The 24,790-nt window shown below is 54.7% G+C and overlaps 11 protein-coding genes across 11 annotated transcripts; 7 read left to right on the plus strand and 4 right to left on the minus strand.

Annotated features, from left to right (window-relative positions):
- Positions 1-107: 107 nt before the first annotated feature.
- LY79DRAFT_250465 (uncharacterized protein) lies at positions 108-636 on the minus strand. Its single transcript, XM_060551847.1, has one exon. The coding sequence runs from the start codon at positions 587-589 to the stop codon at positions 221-223; it is 369 nt and encodes a 122-aa protein (XP_060419306.1). The 5' UTR covers positions 590-636; the 3' UTR covers positions 108-220.
- Positions 637-2,205: 1,569 nt separating this feature from the next.
- LY79DRAFT_537697 (uncharacterized protein) lies at positions 2,206-3,273 on the plus strand. The gene is made up of 2 exons (XM_060556691.1): positions 2,206-2,529; positions 2,579-3,273. Exons 1-2 carry the CDS (start codon positions 2,362-2,364, stop codon positions 3,251-3,253), a joined length of 843 nt encoding a protein of 280 aa, XP_060419307.1. The 5' UTR covers positions 2,206-2,361; the 3' UTR covers positions 3,254-3,273.
- Positions 3,263-7,693, minus strand: LY79DRAFT_537698 (CPSF A subunit region-domain-containing protein). The gene is made up of 3 exons (XM_060556692.1): positions 7,320-7,693; positions 5,092-7,171; positions 3,263-4,919 (listed from the first exon to the last, which is right to left on the minus strand). The coding sequence occupies exons 1-3, from the start codon at positions 7,561-7,563 to the stop codon at positions 3,605-3,607; spliced, it is 3,639 nt and encodes a 1,212-aa protein (XP_060419308.1). The 5' UTR covers positions 7,564-7,693; the 3' UTR covers positions 3,263-3,604.
- A 210-nt stretch (positions 7,694-7,903) lies between these two features.
- LY79DRAFT_505963 (zinc-finger of mitochondrial splicing suppressor 51-domain-containing protein) lies at positions 7,904-9,465 on the plus strand (the record flags this gene model as incomplete). The annotated part of the gene is made up of 2 exons (XM_060553677.1): positions 7,904-8,735; positions 8,789-9,465. The coding sequence occupies 2 exons, from the start codon at positions 7,904-7,906 to the stop codon at positions 9,463-9,465; spliced, it is 1,509 nt and encodes a 502-aa protein (XP_060419309.1).
- An 815-nt stretch (positions 9,466-10,280) lies between these two features.
- On the plus strand, positions 10,281-11,659 carry LY79DRAFT_505912 (PXA domain-containing protein; the record flags this gene model as incomplete). Its single annotated transcript, XM_060553672.1, has 2 exons — positions 10,281-10,797; positions 10,854-11,659. The coding sequence occupies 2 exons, from the start codon at positions 10,281-10,283 to the stop codon at positions 11,657-11,659; spliced, it is 1,323 nt and encodes a 440-aa protein (XP_060419310.1).
- Positions 11,660-13,134: 1,475 nt separating this feature from the next.
- On the plus strand, positions 13,135-13,578 carry LY79DRAFT_665798 (uncharacterized protein; the record flags this gene model as incomplete). The annotated part of the gene is made up of 1 exon (XM_060563122.1): positions 13,135-13,578. The coding sequence occupies one exon, from the start codon at positions 13,135-13,137 to the stop codon at positions 13,576-13,578; it is 444 nt and encodes a 147-aa protein (XP_060419311.1).
- A 4,401-nt stretch (positions 13,579-17,979) lies between these two features.
- On the minus strand, positions 17,980-18,811 carry LY79DRAFT_250634 (uncharacterized protein). The gene is made up of 2 exons (XM_060551849.1): positions 18,723-18,811; positions 17,980-18,644 (listed from the first exon to the last, which is right to left on the minus strand). Exon 2 carries the CDS (start codon positions 18,498-18,500, stop codon positions 18,024-18,026), a length of 477 nt encoding a protein of 158 aa, XP_060419312.1. The 5' UTR covers positions 18,501-18,644; positions 18,723-18,811; the 3' UTR covers positions 17,980-18,023.
- LY79DRAFT_250595 (uncharacterized protein) lies at positions 18,426-19,360 on the minus strand. Its single transcript, XM_060551848.1, has 3 exons — positions 19,172-19,360; positions 18,723-19,121; positions 18,426-18,644 (listed from the first exon to the last, which is right to left on the minus strand). Exons 1-3 carry the CDS (start codon positions 19,265-19,267, stop codon positions 18,564-18,566), a joined length of 576 nt encoding a protein of 191 aa, XP_060419313.1. The 5' UTR covers positions 19,268-19,360; the 3' UTR covers positions 18,426-18,563.
- Positions 19,361-20,185: 825 nt separating this feature from the next.
- Positions 20,186-20,622, plus strand: LY79DRAFT_250660 (uncharacterized protein). The gene has a single exon (XM_060551850.1). The coding sequence runs from the start codon at positions 20,318-20,320 to the stop codon at positions 20,537-20,539; it is 222 nt and encodes a 73-aa protein (XP_060419314.1). The 5' UTR covers positions 20,186-20,317; the 3' UTR covers positions 20,540-20,622.
- On the plus strand, positions 20,564-21,614 carry LY79DRAFT_250687 (uncharacterized protein). The gene is made up of 3 exons (XM_060551852.1): positions 20,564-20,768; positions 20,911-21,241; positions 21,294-21,614. Exons 1-3 carry the CDS (start codon positions 20,706-20,708, stop codon positions 21,422-21,424), a joined length of 525 nt encoding a protein of 174 aa, XP_060419315.1. The 5' UTR covers positions 20,564-20,705; the 3' UTR covers positions 21,425-21,614.
- Positions 21,615-22,983: 1,369 nt separating this feature from the next.
- LY79DRAFT_250664 (uncharacterized protein) lies at positions 22,984-23,527 on the plus strand. The gene has a single exon (XM_060551851.1). The coding sequence runs from the start codon at positions 23,101-23,103 to the stop codon at positions 23,482-23,484; it is 384 nt and encodes a 127-aa protein (XP_060419316.1). The 5' UTR covers positions 22,984-23,100; the 3' UTR covers positions 23,485-23,527.
- The last annotated feature ends 1,263 nt before the right edge of the window (positions 23,528-24,790 follow it).

Here is a 24,790-nt window from a genome sequence, read left to right on the forward strand (position 1 = left end):
TCAGCGCTCGACAGAAGAAAAATTGGCCACTCAGACAAGTGTGCAGACCACCTACTAATGGGAAATACACCCTCTTCTTCTGCTTTGGACCCTCGGTTCCTTTGCCGACGAAGTGAGGGCCAAAGAATTCCTCGGCATCCAGCCCTGTTGATGCGGATCAACTCAAAAGAAGTAGCCTTCTTTAAGAAGATAGTTGCGGGGAGAATTAGAAAGTGCCGTGCTATTCATGATACGGCAAATGGATGTTCCGGTACTGTTGAGACAGTGGATTTCTCGGAAGAATGTGATAAATAAAAGGTATCTCCCGCCATGCGAATAATGTCAACGATAATCTCGTTGGAAGATTTGCCGAGAACGAAGAGGCTTTCAACTCCGCGCGTAGATACACGATGAGGTCTACGGAGTTGAAGACGTAAACAAGGGGCCAAGATGACGAAGGAATGGTATTGAACAGGGCACTGTGGACTCCAATGGCCTCGAGCGCAGCCATGTCGTCTACCTTCAGGCCGCGAGAACGCTCAAGAGAGCCGCACTGCTTCATGAAGGAAAGCGTCAAAGGGCTTCGGTCTTCTGGCAAGGAAAAAAACATGTCCTGAACCCCGCTCGCAGTTTGTTCCGGAATGCAATCGCTCTTGGGGCAACCAAGCCAGGAAGAATGTTGATGACAATGGCAAGTATATAACTCTCGAAACCCCTGTACGACTCGACCTGGAAGGATCCTGCTTCCCGGGCTTGTTGGGGCCGCATAATGCCCATGTAGTAGCCGTGATCATGGTGCTCCTGGCACACACATGTGTAGGTCTGGATGGTGAAGGCCTTCCTTCGGTACCGCATCAAGAGTCCGGGCGACGCCCTGCAAGCCAGCGACATTGGTGAGACGGAGCTGTTCTCTCGTCAGGGTGGAGTGAGCAAATCCGTTCCACTGCGACTGGAAAGAGGCACTGTCGTACATTTCTATACAGGCTTCCGAGAGCGGTTATCTTGTGTGTTATGTCGCTGATCAGGGGGCCCAGACTAAGGTTTCGATTTCGAAAGACAATGGATACGAGCTCGGCGTCGATGATAACATAGCCCTTGCCATTGAGCATGGGAGGGTAACATGTGCAAGTCTTTTTCTTTTAACCCCCCAAGCACGGGAATATCCGAGTCGATGAAGTTACATAAACAGCTTGTAGTAGCTATGTTGATGCTTTATTAGTCCTATGAAATGTCCATCGAATGGAATACCAGACTTGAGCACTGATAGCTTCCGTCGGATCGTGGAGCGGCTTCACAGGGGCGGTCCGTCATCCTTCTAAGCCACCTGCCTGGGATGGGTATAATTTGGACTGCAAAAGTTTCGGTTCCGCCATGGGCAGCGATACGCACAGGCAACTAGAGGAAAGCGGGCTCAACAGGTCGAGAATGGTCAAGATTGCTGGGTGTCATCGAAAGGCCTAAGGATCTTAATGCATAACAAGCCGCGCACCAGACGGTTTCTTCCCTTTCGTCGCTGGCTTTGCCTCCCAAGCCGACTGACAGAGAGTAATACTTCATCCGGAAAGACGCATGGTGTCCCACGGAATCGCCTACAGCCTTGCGCTTAATGCTTGGTATGAATGGTCTGATCGGAACCAACATGTTTAGTCATGGTGTTTCTTCCCACTGCCACCCTTCCAAACTATCATTGATAACCCTTGAAAACATTTGCCATGTGGAATTGGAGCGCTTTTATCGCGCAGAAATAGAACGACAAGATACCATAATATTCGTTACAGCAGCATGGAAGCATGGGGATGCTGAGACGTAGAAACCAGGCCAGATACACAGCACGCGTGTGCGGTCTTGGCAGCTCAGGAGCCCAGACGATAAAGCTGAATCCCCGATGCAGGAATCCTCCGCAACTGCTAGCAAGCGGTAGCGCCGACCTGCTGCCTGTGTGTGTACTTGACCGAGCCCGCCGACGTGCCGCTGAACGATTCGAGCCTGTAGCCATGGCAGTGTTCACGTTCGCTTGCAATCCTGTAGGGCGAGTCCGACCGCGATAACGTGTGCCTGTGAACACCACACCCGCGGCGGTTCGAAACGGCACAAGCCAAGTACGGATGAAAGACGTCAGCCCAACTCGGTCGCGGTGGGTGGCGGTGCGGCGCAGCGGGGGTGGCGACACTGCGGGGATGAGGGCCCTCCAGCCCGTGACATCGTCGACGGCTCATCGTCGCGGACTAGCTAAGGTTCATGCCCCTCCTCCCGGGGGGCCGTAACACACCTCCTCCCGGATCCGCTCATACTAACAAACTTGACCCGGAAAAAAGTTCGCGGCAAAACACGCGATCCAGCGATTTGTAAACGACGGCAGACCCTTTTTGATCTCACGGAATCATGAAAACCGAGCGGGGCTCAGCAGCGGCCGTGGACGGCGAGGCCTGCTGCACATGCGCGAAGCTCCTCGCCTCCGTCCCCCGACACAGCACCGCCACTGAGAAGCCACTCCCGGACGACAGGCGACCCGAGTGCTGCTCTCGTGTCATCTGCGGAAACTGCATCCACGTTCGCCTACCCGCGCTCCCCCGTTTTGGAGTTTGCTGACCGCATGCAGAACAACCCCCGTTTCGCATCCTACTGCCCGTACTGCCAGACCTCCTCGGCGCCCTCTGTGCTGCCCCCGAACCTCAGGGACCCGCCGTCGTACAGCTCCTTCCCGCCGATGCACCACGTCTCCTCCGGCGCTCCGGCGGCCCCGCCCCCGCCGTACGCGCCCAGCGCCGCCGACGCACCTCTGGACGAGAAGAGCGGCGGCGGTGCCCCGTCGTCGTCGTCGTCGACCGCGACGCCGCCCGAGGACACCCTCCACTTCCTGGACCACGAGCACGACACCATCGCCTCGCTGTCCCTCCGTTACGGTGTGCCCGCCGCCGTCCTCCGCCGCGCCAACAACATCGCCAGCGACCACCTCTTGCAGGGCCGCCGGACGATCCTCATCCCGGGTGAGTACTACGCCGCCGGCGTGAGCCTGTCGCCACGCCCTGTCGAAGGTGAGGAGGAGGAGCTGCGCAAGAGCCGCATCCGCCGCTTCATGACCGGGTGCAAGGTCTCCGACTACGACGTCGCCGTGCTGTATCTCGAGCAGGTCGGCTACGACCTCGCCGCGGCGATGGAGGCCTACCTCGACGATGAGGCATGGGAGAGGAACAACCCCGTGCAAGAGGGCGGCAAGAAGAAGAGCAAAACCGCACCGCGTGATCGCGGGCCCTTTTGGAGGGGCTCTGCGTGAAAGTATGTAGGGGGGGGGGGGGGGGGGCGAGGATCAGACAGCTGGGATCTTCATGGGGCACTTGGCACAACCACGTGAGTGTTGGTTCGGCGTTAGGGGCATCTGGTATTTATTAGAACTCTTTCTTTTTCATTGGCATCGTCATCATGTCCTGAACCACTATACGGCTCTGTTTGGCCTGTATAAAAAACGCCGCTACCATATACCGTTGTAACGCTTTGTACACAATCCATGCAAATGTTCCAGCGTCTTCCGTCTCTTGCGCGAAAATCGATTTCGGGAAGCAAGCAAACCTGGCCCGTAAGAAGAAAAGCAAAAAAAAAAAAAAAACACACCGCCGGTCAACAGCCCTTAAAAGGCGGACCGTGTACGAATGTCCGAGATTTTCCTCTCAATCTCCCGAACCGAGCGGTCAAGCTCGCCGGCGATCATCTGCTTCTTTTCGCTGGGTAGGAGTGTGTACCTCTCGCACAGGTCGCCATCGATGACGCCCTTGACGGGGACGTAGTAGCCACGGTACATGAGATGGTCTCTGCCTGCGAGGGGCGCATCTTCAGTACGCATGTGCTGCTCGAGGTTCTGGAAGAAGTCTACATCTTCGCGTGTGACGAAAGGGATGAAGACGCCAATAGTGCCGTTGATGCCGCTCCAGAGGAGGACGTCCTGGCCACCGACGACCAGACTCGTCTTGGTGATGCTGGTGGGTACGTCTTGGGTGTAAGAGTGGGCGAGAAGACTGAGGCGGTGAGGGGTGCCGTGCAGGTAGTCCCTGGTGTTAAGAAGGTGCAGACCACCTGATTCGTCATCCGCCTCTTGGGTTGCCTTCTCAGGGCAGCGGACGAGGAACATGTTACCAAATTTATCGCCTCCAGCAACTGATTCGTAGTCGACCATGGTGGTACAGGTGACCCATCGGGAGATGGTGTCATCCACAAAAGGAATAAGCTTGTTGGTGGTGGGCTTGTAAACGACGTAGGTGATGCCGTGCTGAACGTCACCGACGATGATACGGCTTCCTTGTGTGCTCAGTGACACAATCAGCTGAGGGGTTACGTCGGCTTGAGCCTTTCTGAGCATCTGTCTCAGACCCAAGTCGTATATCCTCAAGGTCTTGCCGATTCCGGCAAGGAGTCTTCCTTGGAAACCGAGAAGTGCCGAAGGGGGTTCTTCGACCTTGGTTTTGTGAATAAACTCTAGTTCGTGGCCATCCTCGCCGAAACGGTAGACATGAATGTAGCCTTCAGAGAACTGGCGAGGGTTGACAACCATATCCTTGCCTGTGCCGACGATGAGGAAACTCTCGCTATCCTGACTAGCAAAAGACACGATCGCAGCGCTGACGGCTGCTTCGTTGTTGTCGAGATCAATGGTCTGCAAGACCCGTTGATCCTCAGACAAGGGGTCGATGACACTTATGCATGAAGCCCATCGGCCCTTGCCCTTGGGATAGCCGAACTCGTCAGGTGGGAGGACCCGGGCGTCACCATTCACAACGCCCGGTTCTGCGATGAGCTTTGCTCGGAGATCAGGGGGTAAAGTGTTGTTATCCGCCTCGATGGTATAAAACATGGGGTACTCTGGGTGTTTGAGAAGACGCCTCGGAGTGTAGCTGAGGGGTATCGACTTTTGGGTAATAGTGTCTCCGAGATTCTCAATTGCAAAAATTCTATAGCTTGTCAGTGCTGGCCAAGGCATATACAACCAAAAAAAAAGTAGGTTACGATATGACTCAGTAGGAACAATTGGTATGTTGCGTAAGACCTCATAGCACTTTGGCATAGGATCCCAAATTTCTCATCATGTCATAGAAGGGGTAATGCAGAAAGAAAAGTGCTTACCTCAACGATTGACCCTGAATGCCGACAACACCTTCTTCACACTGCTCACTGCTGAAGTTCCAAACCCATTCGAGGTCGACGTAGTTCAGGGGCGTGACCAAGAAGCCTCGAGTGATGGGATCGGAGTATCCAAGCCATGGACGGGAGCTCAATCCTATGACGCAAGTCCGTCCTTGGACAGTAACTTGGAATAACCGCACCGGCTTGGGGCCAAGGAACTTCTGTCTCGTGTCCGTCAGCTCCCCAGTAACTTCGTCCAAAACCGTACGAAGGTAGACTCCAGAGTGGAGCCCAATGTGAAGGTAGAGGGTTGATCCGCCAGACGACGAGTCATCCATGGCAATGATTGCCAAAGACGATGGAGGTGCAGTCAACGCTTGCACTGACTTGCTTTCGAGCGTCGACTCAGGGTCCAGCGACAAGACACGTACGGTGCTATCATCGCAACCGACAGCCAAAAATGAGCTTCGCAGGCGCCCTTCTGGAACTTCACCCAAGCTCAGACAGGTAACGGTTCCGAACATTTCCTTCTTCTCGTCGTACTCGGCCAAAGATCCATCGCCGTCCATTTCAAAATAGACTATCTCACCCGAGCTGAGAGCAACCGCAACCTGGTGCTCGTTTGTCGTGGCTGCGACAATGGACCGATGCTGCGGTGCTGCCCACTCGTTGACTTGGCCCTGTCGAATATGACGAATGCCTTTGGGGTGGACCTGAATGAGACCATCCTCGCCCAGCAGCTGTGCGGCCAGCGTGGGCACAGACGTCAGGAAGCCGGAGTCACTGACTTCCTCGACAGTCTCGCCGATGCTCAAGACCAGTGTTCCGTTGGTGAAAGACAGCACGATGTAAGCGTCATACTGGTCGCCGCGGTTCAACTTCAACGTCCACACAGCCGAGGGAATACCGGGTAGCTCTGAAGCCACAATCTCGTTTACTTCTAGGCCATGCTTCAGCATCCTGAATGTGCTGCGAGCGCCATTGCCGCATGCCGTATAGATTTGTGGAGCGTCCTCGCCAGTCAGATTGGCCACCTTGCAGTCAAGCAGGGGGTTCATCGAGTCGATACTCTCAACAAGCGCAAGGTTCTCCAGCGGTCTTGGGTGAAAATAAACGGCGTCATATCCGGCCTTGGGATCTGTGGGGAAGTCGTCGCTTGAGAATTCCAGTTCCTCATCGTCATCTCCAAGCTTCTCGAACTGGTAGAACTGATGGTTGCCGAACTGACTTGCGGCATATAAGAAACCGCTCTTGAGAATGCACAAGCTGGATGAGACCGGTATGGTATCGAAATACTTGATCTTGAGCCTCTTAACCTCGCCGGTGGGGTTGCCATCGGCGTCCTCGACCATATCGATGGTGGCCTTGAAGAGGTCTCCGTCTTCGGTCTGAATGAGGAAAAAGAAGGCGCCAGCACTGCCCTTGAGCTTGTGCATCACGCCGGAAACAGCATGACGCTTTCTTGACGGATCTTCCGTCGCACCGCGCCTACGCGGGATCGGTACGCGGAACGCTTCTTGGTTCGAATGTCTATATGTGATGTTCTCCTCGCCACAGACCAAGACTCCACTGGGTCCATCCTGACCGCCAGGAACTTGGAAGAGTAGGGACGCCGTGGGGTCGACTGGCTCAGACCATTTCCTGACGACGTGGTTCAACCCCAGGTCCAACTCGTAGTACACAAGTTGAGTCTCTGCTTCACGAGCCGCCTCTCCCGTAGGATCTTGGTCCGCTTCTGTGTACTCAATCTCAAGCGCAGCAAAGACTGGGTTTGCATAACCGACATCTAGGGCAACCATGGACAAGACAAGGACACCAGGCTTGTGTGCTTCAAGAGGCGACGAGATTGTAAGCTCTGCCTGCGAGTTACGATTGAGAACGTAGACAAGCTTGTTCTTCTCAACTGAGGCGATCAAGCACGCTCTGCCCTTAGGATCGCAAGCCAGATACTCCCCAGGTATGACTCGCCTGACCCCAGACTTGCCGAACGTCTCCAGATGCAGACGCTGGAATCGGTTCTGGGCAGGAATGTACTCGATGATGGTTATCCTTCCAGAGTCAGTCGCAAGAATGAGGTAGTCTTTTGACACAAGGTCAGCAAAGTCCTTTGAAAATCACGCCTCGCTTCCGAAGTCTGTCGACATTGACTGCGAGGACATCTGTCGCGATGGACAAGCTTCTCAATCACTAAGTGAAGCTTCGAATGGGACAATGGGCACGAGACTTACCTTTGTTGCTTCCAGCCAGACGGAACGCGGCCATGGATCGGATGATGCCGAATATGTCGTGGGAGAGCAAAGTGATGACCTTGCCCTGCGACGGGTCCGGGCGGAGCAGTGTCAGCCGCGACCCCGACGCCGTTATAATGTTCTGCTCCTTCGTTCCTGAAAACTGACCCAATACCGCCTGGGTGACATTTGTAGGCGGCTGAAGGGTCAGGGAGTACAGGAACATGTTTGAGGTCGTCGCCATATTTGCAGGTGAGCGCAGATAGCCTGCGCGGCCTCAAGGTTCGAGCTCGAATGGATGGGCGAAGCACGAGACGCGGTGGTGTTTCTGAAGTGTTGGTGGGTTGGGAGGCTGGGGAGCTCTAGCACAAAATTTCAAGAAGCTTGAGGTTCCCACTCGGCGCGCCTGAGACAAGTTCGCTAGGCATGGTGGGGCCGGCGGCGGCGGCGGCGCTTTATTGATCCGAGCTCCTCCAAAATTTCCGGTCGGTAGACATGAGCGAGCTTCCGCAAGTTCCTGGAACGGAAGTGTTCGCGGTATCGTCGCAGACCACGCAACTGGGTTTCCGCCACAGTTGCCGAATATGGAGCCAGCGTTGCGAAGAGCAGCATCCAGCGTTTGTGGACAGTGTTCCGCAATGCTGAGGAGGCAATTGAATGCCAATGGGCTCTCCAGAGCCTCCCCTCGAATCGCGTCAGCCCACTCGATCCGAAGCCTCCATTCCACTGTTACCCGGAAGTCAAAGGCAAACAATGCACCTGCGAGACAGTTCTCTTCGACGCCAAAAGCATCGCAGGAAGCGGCTGCTGTCAAGTTCAATGCCAAAGAAACCCAGACAGCTCCTAAACTTCGACCGGACGATCTATTCCACTCCTTCACGAACTCGCCCATCCCAGAGATCCGCCGCCGTGCGGCTTTCATGAGGCAACATGCGTATTGCCCTCACCCAGAGCACCGCGCCACTCGAGTTCCTACCGTCGCGCCTCACGGAGAGGAGACTCAGTCGTCAACGGGCCAGCTTGCGCCAGCGCACGTCGATTTCGAATGCCCCGATTGCGGAGTCCCCGTCTACTGCAGCAAGGAACACTGGATGGATGACTACGAGGCTCACCTTGAGATCTGTGACACTTTGAAGGAGATCAACGAAGATGACCACGACCTTCGATCTGGCCGCGCGTTCCCCGAGTTCGTCATGGCGGATGATCAGATGCCTGAGGCTGTCGTTAACATGACGAACTGGGATACTTTCATGTACAGCCGCGAGTTCGAGGCCGTAAATGACGAGCGCAGCATGCGTCAGGTTACGAAGATGCTCACATACCCCATCACTATTGGCAGCGTTCTCCACGAGCTGAGCCCCTACAGCATTAAGAAAGGAGAGAGGTTGACGAGCGAGGGCTTGAAGAGTTTGAGTGGTGAGTCTGGCAACACCAACGCCGAAATGGCCTTGGGACTGACGCCGTGATAGCTTTACGGTATACCCTTCACCCTCCCCTATCCGGAAAGGGTACAACTATGAAGGATCTCCGTCCTGAGGCTCCTCCTGTACGGATCTTCTGCCTGGGTGCTCGTGCCGAATCGTCGCTGCCCAGAAACGTCTGGCTCCAGCTCGCGCATCTGTTCCCCGAGAGCAGGGTTCACCTCATCTTTATCGGCCCGGAGAGCATGGCGAACCGCGATGACGAGTTCCCGTTGCCACCGCGAACTCCCGAGAACCCCTTCGGTATGGTGGTCGAAGACCGGATATCGCACAAGATGAAGATCAGCACCATCGTGGACTACTACCACACCATCCACAAGACCGGGTACTTTGCGCCGTACGACCCGTACTTTGACTGTTTCTGTCTTTTCCACCCCGGTTTGGGTCATCCTGCAAGCAGCCACGAGTGGACGGAGACGCTCCCTCTGCTCTTGGAGACGAAACTCCCCATTATTGCCACAGGCTATACCCAGTTCGACATGGAGCGGGACATTGAATGGGTTCGCAAGACGGCCGCCGGCGAGTTCGATGTGCTGCTGGAGCCCGGCGAAAACCTCTTCCGCAGCTTGAGGTGGGACATGAACGATCTGGATCCTCAGGATGTCAGTTGTGGGAACTGGGGAGTATGGGCGTTCCGTGGAAAGAGGTACGCAATGCAAATATGACAGCGATATGATTCAGTGCTGACTTGCAATAGATACGAGACAACCAAGAAGGACGACGAATAGGCGGCAGCTTTATTTACCGGAATTATGAAGCAGGGACGTTGCCTGGCCTGATGCAGGGCCCTGTAAATAAGTGTACTATACTCTTTACCGACATGTGCATTGTACAACAGGAGATGGAAAAAATAAATAAAGACCACGTCGACTCGTATCATTCATTGTGTGTATTCTGAGCAAATCAAGAGAACATGCTTGCTTTCTCCAGAAGCACTGTACACTAAGTGCGCACACGGAGTCGCTTCCATCAGCCACTGCCTGAGTAGGTAGGTGGTTAGCCAAGACATGTGTGCTTGATACCTGGAGTTTGAGGGTGATAGTAACTTTTAGAACTTTTATGTCTGCTTCATGTGAATCTGACTCGCATTGGCAAGACAAACGCATGCGTTGTTAAATCTTCGACTGTGACAAGTGCCAGCGCGTCATATGCAGATGCAGGCTACTCCGATAGGCGCCTTATGTAAGTCAGTCTCTGGTTCTACGAGAAGGGGGCTGCAGCGCACAGGGCCATGGCCGTTGAGGCAACTGCAACGGGAGACCAGCCCCTCCCTGCAACCTGACCGGTGCCGGGGGGGAAGGTCCCCAGTTTCCCGCCCGCCATCACTCGCCCACACAGATCAGCGTCGTCCGAATTCTTGCTGCAAGCCAAAGTCGACGACAGCTCTTTATTTAACCACCATCACCGCCAAAGGGCCATATGCGCCCAACTCCACCCCCGGCAGACCATGAGATTGCGGTTGCGACAAACATAGACGGCCATGGCAGCTGTCGCTACCCCTCGCGCTCCGACGCCGCGCCCCAAGGGCCCCGCGACAGTCAGCTTCGCGACCGATATCCCTACACCTCTGCCAACCCCCGGCACCGACCGATCCCGTCCTCCGCTACAAGGCAACCATTCCGCTCGCCGCTCCGCTCGGTCTACGCCGACAGACTTCCTCTCCGATAAAGCGACCGCTGCCTTCATCCGTCGCGTTCTATGCTCCAAGCATCTGGCCGAAAGAGGGAGGGCAACTCCTGCCCCCATCGAAGAGCTGCTCCCTCCCCTGACCAGCCGCAACGATGTTGATCTGCAGCTATACGCACTCATTTCGGTCATCATAAGGGAATATGTTCAAGTGTGGTATAGCAAAATCACTCCTGATGACACCTTTGTCGACGAAGTCGTCCAAATAATTGCCCATTGCACGAGAGCTTTGGAGCAACGACTACGAAAGGTGGATTTGGAAGGCCTTTTGTTCGATGAGCTACCCGATTTGGTGGACAGACACATTTTAGGTGGGATCATCATACACAGTCCTTCCAATACTTCTCGCTGATAATCGGCCCAACAGCCTATCGCGCGGCGCATGATCCCGTTTCTAAGCCTCCGACAAAGGTAGACCCTCGAGAAGTGTACCACTCGCTTTGCCCTCTGGCCCCTTTGTCGCCCATACCTCGTCCAGAAGACCCTTCGTCTGTCGCGACTCAGCAGGAAAACGAAGCGATATACCGTGAGCTGTTGGTGCAGGGCGTATTGGCCGTTCTCCTGCCAACAGAAGATCTCGAAAACGACTGCCTAACCTCCTTAGTCGGACAAATCTTCTCCGAGCTGATCATTGGCAACGTCCTCGCCAATCGACTTTCGCAACCGTGGCTCATTTACGAATGTATCATCATCCTCACCCGAGTCCTTGAAAAGAAGGAACCAGAACCTATCGAAGGAGGGGTTGCCGGGTCTGCCCCGGCCGGGCCAACATCCGCGGCCCCTAGACTGGTCCGTCGCAACTGGTCCATCCAGGGGGCGTTCTGGTCGTTTGTACAATGGACATTCCTCGCCTTCACATCTGTCCGTCTGCTCATAGCCACCCTCGCTATGTCTTCATCCTTGCCTCCGCGGTCGGACCGCGACCTGAATGAGAAACATGAGATGACTGGTCAAATATCGAATTCGAAAATGTCAAATCCTGTCATTAGTTCGAACGAGGCGCGGCCAGTAAAGACGCCTATCGCCGCCTTCAAGCTATGGACATGCATATCGGACCTGGTCGAAATGGACACCCGCATGCCTTGGTTGAGCGGAATGCTGTCATTGTTACAGCTTGGAGCCATGAAAGGCCCAGGCCGTGTTGCTGGTCTCAACGGAGCCATGGACAGGTAAGCAACTGCCCTTCACTTTGTCCCTCCCCTTTCTGGAACAATCGCGTCACACCGCATGAGGTTCGAGTCACTGGACCTCGGGCCAGCTCCAGTGGGCGGCCAGAAACACCACGTAAGGCAAGTGCGTGAGACGAGACATCCGCTTTCATGATGGTCTAGTGGGCTGCATATCGAGTGGATTTGTTGATGAGGGTTGTTACGGCTTCCAACGTCACGGCTTGGGGTGCATGTAGCAATGTGGCCGAGTCTTGCAGGACCGCGCGAAAAGGCCGAGATATGCTGTGCGACACACTCCCACCCGGCCCATTCTGCGACCCAACCCTGACTTAACCTCTCTCCCCGATTCCTCGAAACATGCAGTTGCATTCCCTGGACCTCGTGGCCTCCAGCCAATCGCAGCACGTTTCGACGTTGCTCGCCTCCGATTTGCTTGATAGGGCTCGCGGGGCCGCGCTCCCATCCACCAGCAAGCCTCATTTACGCGCCCAGGTCCAGCAAAGAACATCACTTTGCAGGGGTTCCTCTCATCACCGTCATCTCTTCACCCGCGCTCGCCTGCGTAGACGCCATCCCGGCAACTTAACCGTCGGCCTTCGCCTCTCTTCGCCCCACTGCCATCTCATTCCGGTTGTGGAATTGGGCACGCATGTCCGGTTCAGAGTCTTACTTCCAAGACCACTGTCAAGATCCAACTCATGAGGCGGCTTGTCAAGGGCTCCCGTCCCTGACCGCCTCTCGATGCTTTGGATCGATGCGGCGTGACGGTCTCGATCACAAACAGTGACTCGACCCGTCCCGAAAACCCCGGGCTGATAGGTTGCCCTCCCCCAGCGGCTAAATGCCTGAATGGCCCCCATGATCCTATGCGAAGCTTGGGTTAGCTCGTTCCGAGAAGACGAGGTGCACCCCGGGCTGGCATGTTACACACCATCTCCTATCGCGAAGACAACCACACGCACAATGCGCGCAGACTTTTCAACAGGCCGTTTTTAGGAGCGACTACGAGATATCGAGGCTTTCCTTCTATCTGGGTTGCGAATGCCTCGCCTGCGTCTTCGTATACTAAACCTGGAGGCAACGTCTTTGACTGGCTCTGCACGAGACTTGCCGCAAGCCCATCATCTGTGGTGGCTAACCCTTGTCCCGCTTCTCGTGTTACCATTGCCCAGCCGTGCCCATCCCTTTCCTGTGTCGTCCTGATTCCTGCTTTCTAGCCCCCTTTGCCCATTTTCCCTCCCGCAGATCGTTGCTTCCCTTTGTCAGTCCACACATGGAAGACCCTGCGACCCCCACACACTGAGCGTTGTGACTCCGAGTCGGAAGTATGCCCAGAACTGACAAAGAGCGCTTGCCGCGTCGAAATACAGGCTCATTTCGCACACTATCCACCAACGCCTCGACGCTGCATACCTGCCGGCCCTCCTCCGTTCTATCCGCGCTGCTCTCTTCCCTAACAACGCACCGGGTGTCTCGACAATGGTGGCCCCCTCCTCCGACAAAGAACTGCGTGCTCTGCGCCGCAGGTGCGCTAGCGCCATCCTGGCCAAAATCCCGCCATGGTTGGCCAACCTGTACCTGGGCGGGCGAGGCCTTGGCCTCCGGTGGCGGTCCGGTCCGGCTTCAAAGCCTGCCTTGAGTGAGAATGAGGCCGATGGCCTCAGCAAGGTTGACGGTGGCGGCAAAGAGGCCGACGCCATTGCCAACAGTGACAACGACAATAGCAGTGATGGAAGCGACGAGGACGTTGGCCAGCAGCAGATGCTCTCCGAAATCGAGGAGGGAATTCTCGACGTCTTTTCGGACGAGTACTGCAACAAGCACCTCGTGTATAGCATCTTGGAGCTGATCCTGGTGAGGTTGATGCCGGAGTTGGCAGAGAAGGGCGTTACCGAGCTCTGGGAGGAACGTCTGAGCCTGTGATGGATCCTTACAGTCCTGTGGCCCTCCTTTTTCTACGATCATTCATTTCTCGTGTTTTAGATACCCTTTTTGTCGGAGACGCCTGTAACGTAGTGTTTTTTTCTCTTATGATTTTTCACATGATTTGGTGCGTGCATAGTGAGGCGATGGAAAGAGAGAGGAACAGCGTATTTAGTTCGTGTGCTTTGCGGACCAGTCGGGATATGGGAAGAGGGAAAAGGGGGCTAATCCCCAGGGAAATGAAATGCAATAAAGGGGCCGCCCGGTTTTTCTCCTTGGTTTCCCACGCGTTCTCTGGCCGGGGCAACGCGAGTCTGTCTGTATCGGTCGAGCGAAGGGAAATGAAGTCCCCCTTGCCGTCTTGACTGCGACTCGGGGGGCGAGATGCCTCTCACCCCTCTTTGTTCAACATCGTATCCCCATCATCCTCTGGCCCTTCCCACCCATGAATGTGATGCCGTGTTTCTCGCTGCCCTGCCCCCCATCCTGACACTATCCTGAGCCGCTGATCGATTATGATAACCCAGGCCCGTACCTGCCCGTGACAAAGACCATCACCGGAACACCTCTGCTTCCTAGTCTTGCCCATAACCACCCGCGCCATGCTGATCAGCCCCTAATCAAGATAGAGGGCAAAAAGGAAAAAGAAAAACAGAGATAGGAGTAGAAGAGAACCCCATGTTCCAATGCAGAGAGCGTGTGCGAAAGATAGTACAGTGAAGAATTCGAATGAAAGTCCAAACATGAGGCGATAGAAAAACTTCCAAAAGTTCTCGTCAATGAAGCTATGAAAAGGCTTCAAGACATAAGGATCGCGGCTGAAGCAGTTGCGCAATGGGGAATTTCGGTCTTCGCGTGAGCGGAAAGTTCTTCCCTTGACGGAGCGGTTGTGCGATTTGGGTATATGAATAGGTTGATTGTGGCGTCGAGCATGGTAAAGTTGTTCTGGGTGTGAAAATGACAAGAAGAAAAAATGTCAGCCGCGCAGACGTCGTCTAGTACACTCTCTCCCGGTTCTGTAATGATAAGGTATATTTCTGCCATATTCCAGTGTCGTGAGACTGGGAACCGGGGGGGTGAGGCGCTCGAACTTGTCATCGTGAAGTTCCAAAAGAAAAGAGGGGCCTCGATATACATCGAGCGAGGCCTGAAAATTGTCGTGAGACTGAAACCGTGTATGCCTGGGGCTTTTTTGATACCCTGTGATAGGTAACGCTGATGGTATGTTTTTTTTTTCTTTCTTTTTTCCCCCCTCTCTTTCCCCGAAACCGAAACCTGGTCACGGCAAGGTGGTTGTGTTCTTCGCAGAACTATCGCCGATTCTAGAGATTGGTGAGACCAAGATGATGTTTCGTCGTCCTGTTGTCGTTGCCCACACACGCATGAGCGAAGTGGTTGTTCCCAAATCCAGTCCGAAATGAAAGCAAGCGAACGCCTGTAAAGCAAGGAGATATTTCTGTTGGGGAAAAGGGCTACCGATAGTCGAACCGATATAGGATTGCCTGTGTAGAGCCATTTGGAAAAGCGGCGAAGTTGTGATCCCTACGTCCGGACCGGCTCAGATTTGATTTCGAGAGACATCGGGGAAGGATGCTGCGGTAACATCTCAGTATCTCCCTCAGGGATTCGATCTAAAATACCCAATGGCTGAGGCGCGCAAGACTTAATAAGCTGGTGCTGCTGTAGTCGAAGCTTTTCCGTTAGCCTTATCATCATCATGTACTCCGTTTGATCCAGCAGCGCTCCTCCACTGTTGTTCTGAATGTAGCTCAGTAGAGTATCCGCTGCCCTGCGAGCATCCTCCTGAGTAGGCGACGTCGGAGAAGATCCAGCAGGAGTTGCAGCTGATCGCCCAGCCATACTGCCGTTACTGCTGCTGTGATGCAGATGAGGTGAAGAATTAATAGCAGTATCCAGACCAAAATGCGGCACTGTCATCTCGTGAACAGGAGACTCCAACGCGGAAGACGGTGCCGTGGACGCAGGATGGTATTTCGGAGTCATAGGCTCTGTTGCCTCGGTCTGGTTCATGTATTCAATGTCGAGAGTCGGGAAAGTCTGGCTTCTCGGTCTCTGGAAATTCGAAGCGGCTCCTCCGTGTAGTTGACGGGATGGGTCGGTCGAGATAAATTGCCCAGTGTTGGGGTCAGGGGAGAATGTGAAAGTTGCCGTCGGGCTCATGGCGCTCCCGGAGAAGGACGAGTTACCTGCGTCTGTCAAGGCACTGTTGAGAGATGTCGTGCTTTGCGAGTTGGGGTGTTTGTACGGGTTGCCTTCCCCGTAACCGACAAAGCCAAGCCCGTGCACGGCGTCCTCGTCGCTTCTATCGGCTGACAGGGGAGACGGGTGTCCTGTCGGGGATGTTGGCGACATGGCAGATGCCCCAAGTGACGGAGAGCCAGAGAGCTTCGCGTGGTCTGTGATGTTCGTCTCCGATGCCCGGCGTAAGAGCTTTCCTGAAACCAAAATGTTCCTCTGCTTGAACCGCTCAAGCCAAGTGGTGTTGATGGACTTCATCTGACCGGCTTCGGCGCCGTTGGTGGTGCGGGAAAAGTGCTTCGCTTGATCAAGAATCTCCTCGTCACTCGGAGTCAATCCAACTTGCTGCTGTCTCCTGACCCACGCGGCAACAGCTCGGTCGATGTCCGGAAACTTGCCCTTGTTGTGCCGCCTTCCAGCGGGAGACTGGCTCCTGTCTGCCTCTGGGTTAAGATACTTCTCTTTGTTCCGTAGAACTTTGGATACGGTGCTGGGATACCAATGTTAGAGAACCACTGCCTCCATCATGCATGCTATTGCACAAACCTACCTTCTTTCAACGCCGAACATGGCACCGATGTCCGTCTGCTTCACATTGGGGTGCTCAGCAGCATACTGGCACATCTTTTTTCGGTCGTCGTCGGTCAAAACCCTACGCTGCTGAGGCTGTGGGCCGTTGGATAGTCGTGTCGATCTGGAGGGCGCCGGAGCAACTACCGGTGCCATCCCCAAGGGCGGTGCCGAGTAGCTGTTGGGGTTCGTCAGCATACTGGGCCAAGTTGGCTGAGAAGGTATCATGAGCATCGGAAGTTGCGCATGAGACTGTTGTTGGTGTGATTGCATCGGCTGGACTGGAGCCGGTGGAGGAGGCATCCTGCCGATTGATTCGGACGGCAAGCCATGAGTGACTGTCGTCGGCATGAAAGCGAAGCCTCCATAATCGGAGAGGGTATTCTGATGGCCGTACGGGCTCATGTCTCCCCAGCCCTCGGTGCTGAAGGATGCGTGGTTGTGAGCCATGTGGCTGTCTTCGTCCTGAGCCAGATGGCTGTTCTGGTCCATGGTGGCAGTGCCCACGATGGAGTGGTCCATTGCTTTATTATATCACTCTCTTTGGCTTGAATCGGAGCCCAGTAAGTCAAGTCGGTAGTCTGCAAGCGGCAATATCTGGCTGACCAGTCGTCGTCGAAACCAGGTCCCAAGGTTGATGATGGCGAGGAGGGATCGTGCCGGAAAATCTGCCTTGACTGATGGGATAGACGCCACCACAGGTCAAGTGTGGGGATTCCTGTTCCAGACAGATATTGGTCGGGTTTAGTTTCATGAACAAGAAACGACATGCATGATAGAAGGGGCCAATTGGTCTGAAGGCGCGGCGTGCAGGCGGTCCGCTCTGTAGGTTAAAAAGCCCTGGAGCTTGGAGTGACTTGGACGGAAGTGCGTTGCAGGCTGCAGAAGAGCGGTTGGGGAACCAGGGGTGAGGGGGGATGTCGTCTCTGAATCGAATCGCCTGATCGTATCTCTTCCCGCAGGTCCTTTTGACGAGAAGAGCCGAGCCTAGATACAGGTTCTGGGGGTTGGCTTCGAGCGCGTGCTTAAAATGCTGGTACGACAGTCACCTCAACGGGTAGCCACGCAGTTGATCCTGTACTGCATCAAGGCAGCCCGACTCGCCTACAGCCTCTGACCCAGTTGTCTCTCTTGTGGTGTTAATTGGCACCAAGACAATAGGGCTGGGTTGCTTTGGCAATCCGTTTCTCGACGTTGGATCAACCTGTGAGGAAAGGGGTGGAAGAGGTGCGAGGAAAGAGAGATGCCTGCTCGGTGCAAACGCTGATGCCGGAAAGCAGTGAAGGGCGGAGGAGGACGAGCCTGGCAGGACCGGAGAGTCGAATTGGGCCAGTAGGATGAGAAGATAATAGTACGCTACGAGGGTCAGACGCCGCGGTGCACGAGGCAAGGCTTGAAGACAGAACTGGCAGGTCGGGGTTGGGGTAGGCGGGCTTCTCAGATAGTAATACTACCGAGCACACGGAAGGATGAGGGTTGTGTGGGTGGTGGTGGGCCGTAGTACGCAGGCAAAGGCGGCGGGTACTAGGTATGTAAGTACCGGCAAGGATATTTGAGAAGGGGGGGGGGGGGTGTTCCACCTGCTCCTGGGGCGTGTGGTGGGCATATGGTCGAATCTAAGTCGGACTGGGGGTCGTGTGGTAACAGCCAGACCCGGCAAAGAATGACATGGGGGTTTGAGAAGTACTAACACCAAGTAATCGCCCGGGACAGACGAAAAGGAGTAAGAAGTTCGTAGACTGTCTTGCCCTTGGTTGATGGCACAATGTGAAGAGAACTAGGCACAGGTTTCCATGGTTGAGTTGTCTGTCGGAAAAAAGCGCCGGCAGTAACCGCAGGCCTGATAAGCTTGGCACGTAAGAAGCCCATCCAACGAAACATAGCGACGGTAGTTTTATGCGTGAAGTGTCATGATATTTGCAGGGGTGAGGTAGGAACAGAAGGATGGAGTGGTTGATCTGACTTGGCCCTCGCAGCCGGCGTGAGCAGAAGGTCGGAGACAAAGCAAATGGCAGGTGCAACGAAACGGAGTTATGGGATTCCTGGGCGATGGTTGTCGACGATGCGAGTGTTTTCCGACAAAAAAACATCATAGTGGATTGACATCCAACTAGCCTAGGCCTTGAAGCCGTCACGGCTAGGGATATGGAGAGGAGCTAGAAGAAGCCACTGGCTCCGTTTTGTCTCCGTTGCCGCATGGGCGAGAAACGACGGCCCATCTGGAACTGGAAGACGGTCTTGACGGGAGTAGAGCAAGCCACACACAGGCACTAGTTAGGTGCTGATTCGGTTCCGTCTCGTCTCGTCTCGTCTCGTCCTGTAGCGCGTCGTCTAGACCCAGCCTCGCCTTCGCTTTCCCTCATGTCTCGCCCGCTCGATGCTGGTAGGCGAACGGCCGCTAACCAGTCACAGCAACCAATACTTTGGCGTCCGCGCCCCGCCCTGCTTTTTAACCAAGGGCGGCAGAGCTGATCCTGACGGCTTTCTGGGTGGGTGGCCCGGTGGTGCGGATAGTGAGATTCTGTAGGACACTCCGATTCTGTATCACCCAGGGAACGTGACGACAGCCTGCGGGCATGGAACAGATGGGCGAAGGAAAAGAAAGGCCAAAAACGAGATGTTACAGAAATGGTTGCTTGGACGATCAATAACCAGGAGAGGCTGAGTAGGGCTTTGAAAACAAGAATTGCGCGCCAATGAGCTGACATCAGGACCTGCTTTGCGCTGAGATTACCACCCACACGACACGCGGGCACCCACGAACTATTAGGTGCCATGCTCGCTGGAGCCGTGGTCCAAGACGGAGAGAAATATCCTCAGGCTGGACGGAGTGTTCGCATCCTTGCCGGGCTCGACGCATTAACTGTGTGAAGACAGATGAGATTGAGATGCAGGCAGCTAAGGTCGGGTAGCCCAAGCCTGAAAGGCATGGCTTTGCGAGCGGTAGTACAAGGGGCGGCAGTAGACTCCTCTTCTATCACCCAGACTTACGAACGCCCTAGCAAGGGCTTTAGTTGACAAGACGCGGCAAGAGACCAGACGATAGATGGACCGTTGCCAGTGTAAGCGACGAGTACTGTGGTGTAGTAGTGCCTTGTTAGAGCGAGACGAGAGCTAGACATCGAATCAGCAAACATGACGACGTGTGATAAGATGGTATACGGCAAAGTAACAACCTCACGGCTGGCCGAGTGGGCTGGAAGAGCAATACTACTGATGTATCGATGCTGCCTCCCGCCTGCCTGCGTCTCTTCCATAAGTACGTTGTATCCCGAGGCAGCAATATGACAGGAAACCATACACATGGACGGATACGGAACGCCAAAGGGTAAGGAAGGAAACAACGTCGTCCCATCTTGGGCAGTGGGCCGGTGGCCGAGCGTTCAGTGGCTCACCCGTCCTTCCGTCGCCCCACCAAGACCTCAAGAGACGTACCTATGGACAGGGATATCTGAGTAGGGTGCACTGTGAGCGACACGCACTGACTGGCTGGACGGACTGGTGGACCTCTCATAGCTCTAAACTTCGAAAGAGGACCCACTTTGTACCGCCATGGTCTGTATCCGTACTACGTACCTTCCTCGAACGAACGAGGTTCGAACAGAGGATGAGGAGTACCTAGGAGAGGGAAGGAGCAAATAAAGAAAAGATAGTAGGTAGACAGATGGGCGGGGAAGAGAGGGGATGGAAAGAGAGGGGATGGAAAGAGAGGGGAAAAAAAAAAGGAAGAAAAGGGAAGAAGAAAACCCCCCCCCCCCCCCCAAGGACCCGACCGACACCCCCGGTCCATGAGGGGTTATCTATCCTCTGCTTCTCCCCCTCCCATAGGGCCATGCCTATGATTCCTCCATCGTTGCGACTCATGAAGCTCTAGCTCCTCTAGCCACCACTCCCCTCTTCCACGCTTCAGATGACTTACAAGCGATCTCTGGTCGAAGGCTGTCGTCGCCGGGGGGTTGCGAAAAGAACCAGTAGGAGGCTTACTTCTGACTTGCAGACCCTGACAGGACCAGAGCTCCAACACTCTTACCTTCCAACCACCTTAGCTGATCGGCTTGGTACAATTCTATTCGACGTCCTCCAGATACCTGCCTCCACCCAGCCGCTCCGACACAGCTTACCTACTCAGTGACCATCTAATTACGCACCTACTTTGATCTTTTGGAACCACATCCACTCAACGACTTCATCATCTGACACTTCTGCTACGGATACCGTTCTGACCGACAATTCGTCATTGCCTCGATTCGCTATAGAGTCTCCCTCGAAGAATACGAGGCCAAACAGCTGTGCGAATAATGTTACAGAAGAGCGCCTTTTCGCACCACATGAACCTCCGATCAGGTCCCGTTTCGAGCAAAGCCCCAGCCAGCTCTGTCAAATATCGACTCCTCACCTCACCACCGCCGCCACCACCACCACACCCCCTTCTGCATCGATACCATGTGCGCATAACTCAGCACTAGCTACGAAACTATCCTTCGGCTGGTACGCCTTTTACAGTCCCTATCTCCAACATACGACGCTGATACATCATCCCGTTTCCACCTCATTTCTCCCTTCATCGAAGCTGCCAAGCCATCGATTGAGGCTTTGAGGATGGTCTGCCGGCAACCTGACCCCATCCTTGCCCTACTCTGCTACCAGGGGCGGAGGGGCAACCCCGATGTCCCACACTCGTCTTGGTGTCCAAAGGCACCATTGAGCATTGAGGGAGGGGGTGTGGCCTCATGGCCCTATAACAAACACCTCTCGCAGACGGATACCCGGTCATTTCCCCACGGACTGCTATCGCTTTCGGCTGCGGTAAGCAACCTTCAGCTCCTCGTAACTTGTAAGCAATAATCAAAATAGCATACCATTTTGTCAGCCTCGGCTAAGTGAAGTCGACTTAACCTGGCAGAGCTGCCAGCATAAACCCCTACGGCAGGCTATGCCGATCAATGCATTCGGCCATGGAGGGGCTTCCCCAGTCTGGTGGAATACCACGACTCGTCCTACACCAAAACGTGCGTGAGCCTTCAAATCAAACGCTTTAATCTCACGTCCCGAGTTTGATATGCGGATGTCCATGACAATTCATGAAGCCTTGATGCTACCCGATAATGGGCTAAAGGCCTAGGCACCTAAAGCACTATGACGCACCCTCTAGGCCATCGGTGCTCGGTTTCCTACAGGGTCTTGTTACGAGGCTTTAACCTCCATTAAACCGACATCCACCTTCGTCGTATTCATCGTGGACCGTAATTGAAGAGCTACGTCCCGTCTTGAACACGACTTGCGGTCGCTAAGATTGTCGGTCCATGTGGTCAGTTTTGTGCGGTCCACTTACCTCAGTCCTGCTGTGGTCATGCGGTGGGAGAACAAACAGCTTTGATGCAATTTGACAGATCCGGCTAGCTCATCATGGAACGGGCCTCGAGACAGGTATGTTCCGACTTCCCTAGCCAGAGGCCAATTATTAGGGCAATATCGCCAGCGACGGTCCACTTGTTCACATCGTGGAACCCTGATGTCTCTTGTGCGCTCTGCAGCACCATCATCACCTCTGGGGAGCTATACCCCCACAAGGTCACCGGATTTCCTTTTCCAAGCCAGGAGACAAGCGTATGCACCGTTTGGGATTGAAGCTCAAATATTGGAGGGTTGTTGCTGGCCAACAGCAACGCTCGAATACTTTGTGGCATTCTCATTGGACCAAATTCTTGGTTTCATCAGACTTTACCGCACTTAACATTGGTCAGGAGTCATTATTCGCGCTTGAAGCGGTTCCGGCGAAGCCAATTCGTCGCGGACTGATTTCCGTTTGGACAAGTCGTTGAGTGCAAGAACCTCCTGAACCATCCACCCACTCAAGCTCTCGAAGGATTTGGCCAAACCTCTCAGGACGTTGTTTTCGTCCTAGAGAGCTTGGGCGCTTGGCCAAAGTGTACATGCTATTGCGATTGGGGCATAGCCCGGGGTCGACCAGCACCCACCCGCGTTGGCCCGCAACATGCGCCGTTCTTAATATGAAGCGGGCCCTTCCGGCGACATCCTAGCCTAGGCTGGCGGAACATTAGACTATACCGACTCGAACGTTGCCCGAATCAGTATCTGATCGCTCAGCATTGAGTTCGCACCAGTCATGGGAACAAGACTCTCATCTTACGACGACAAGTGCCTGTCAATCTACGTCCATGATTGATGGACATGTCGGAATGCAGAGCTCCAAGAGAACAAAGAAAAAGTCTCATTTCAAAGACCCATCCTCGCATCGTATCACCGACGTTCTAGATGGATAACGGGATTCATCAAGGCGACATTGAAACGGACTATTGCAGCAGCGAATGGAGGCTTTATCTCGATTTGCGCCGCTGGGTGTTCTGGATACAGCTAGGAAGGAAGGCCCATGCTAGTGGCTTTCGACGTCGAATACCCAATTTCTGCCGCGCATCATTCCCTAGAACTTGTCCTTGAGAACCCATGATCGCAAAAATCGACTTTGAAATACCAACGTCCCAGCATGACTGCGGAGACGTTCCCGTTCGAGTCCCATGGCCTGCCAGTTGGCCACCCAACTTAAGACGACTGCCCTACCATATGGGCCTTCGGTGACACACCACCCCGGACTAAGGCTTCATGCTTACCATCTTGTGTAAGCACACACGGCACGTCCAAAGTTAGCCCTCGCGATCAAGCCTCCCCAAGAGGATGTTAGCTGCGCCAGTATCCGTACAGCTTACTTACTGGTTGATTCATGTCGCCCTGGAGCAAGCAGGGAACCTAGTCAGTGCGAGCAACATTGCAGCGCAGCATCCGCCGCCGTCCGTCGGTCTGTGTTGCCCCTGCGCGTGTCTTCCCTGCAGCCGTTCTCCCGTGGTCTGTGTCCTATCGCCCATCGTTCGCCTCATCTGTATCTGCTGCAAGGCACGGTGTACATTCATCTGCTCGCCGGTAATCTCGAGTCGGCGTCGAGACAAGAAGCTAAGATCGTCCGGTGACTTTCGCTGCTACCATAGTCTCTGCAATCCCCTTCTCTTCCCTTCGTCACATATCGCGGACTTGAGACGTCTCCCAGTCGTCCTCCTCGGATAAGATGAAAATGAGATTATGAGATCACGGCTCGCTTGGGAAGGGGGGGGGGGGGGGGGGGGGTGGTGGGTCCATCCTTAACTGACACATCCGCTCTGCAATGAAAAAAATAATTAAAAAAGAAAAGAAAAGAGAACCGGGACTGCGCGAGGACAAAATATGCTTGACATGGGCGGTAAAGCAAGCCTTGTGAAAGGTGGTCATAGAGAGGGCTTGCGTCTGGCTGATCCCAAAGCTCCCCCCTCCCCTTCTTTTCACAGAGTAAGCAAGATCCAGGCACGGGACTACTAGTATCCCGCCGGGGACGATTCTCATCGGGATTCGCAGTGAAAGGCATTGGCACAAGCGGTATCGGATTCCTTCTCGACGCAGATTCATGAGCGTGGCAGCAGACAGAGAGAGGGGGGGAGAGAAGGGTGCCATCTTGGCTCTGGTTTAAGCGCCGACGTTGTCCTCGTTCCAGGGGGTCCCCCGTCCGGCTCGCCCAAACATCTGCCCGCTCTTGCCAGCCCATGCACCAGGAACAGGATGTGGGCGTTGAAGCTGCATGCTTCTCCCACCCACCCTCTTGTCCCGTGCGGAGAGGTATTGCAGAGCACCCAAGCACCGCGCGGGCATGTGGTGCTTCTTGCAGACAGGATATGCACCCTGCGCTTCTGCTGGGAAAAGTGCGGCCGCAGAAACAAAGGCCATCGGCTATGCAGGCCGTCCATGATCTTTCCTTCATACCACTTGCTGACCGACGACACCGAATGGTGGCGTGTGTGGGGTGCGCCCGAATGGCCCACGGCCAGTTTGTCCCCCATCCGTGATCACGTTGATACAACGATAACGGCACGCGAGAGCGACGACGGGGGAAACAACTCTTGGGCGTTTAGCGAGGCTCTGGTCCCAGCCGGCGCCATCCCTACACACAGATACGACACTGGGAGAAGCTTGTACAAGTCAGGCACTCTTTTCCGCCGCGCAGCTCACGTAGTAGTGCCCAACGGCCCTGACTTCACAATTCTGACACAACCCGACTGGCCCGAAGCTATAACATCACACATACAGCGTACCTCTCAGGGGGGCGAAATGACGGACAAGAGGGGAAGAGAGAAAAAAAAAAAAACTATGGAGACGTAGTCCAGAAGCCGCTTCGATTAAGCCAACACTCCGCAAGCCAGGTTCCTCCTCGGCCCCCCTTTTACTTTTTTCTCCTTTTGTCTTTGCATCTCTTCCTCTTCTATCATGCTAGAACGAGAACGCTGCTTGACTGACCCAACATCGCCTTTTCTCGTGCGCATCTCCCTTGGGCGGCAAAAGTAGG

This window comes from Colletotrichum navitas (genome assembly GCF_030913465.1).
Source record: "Colletotrichum navitas strain CBS 125086 chromosome Unknown LY79scaffold_4, whole genome shotgun sequence".
NCBI classification, from domain to species: domain Eukaryota; kingdom Fungi; phylum Ascomycota; class Sordariomycetes; order Glomerellales; family Glomerellaceae; genus Colletotrichum; species Colletotrichum navitas.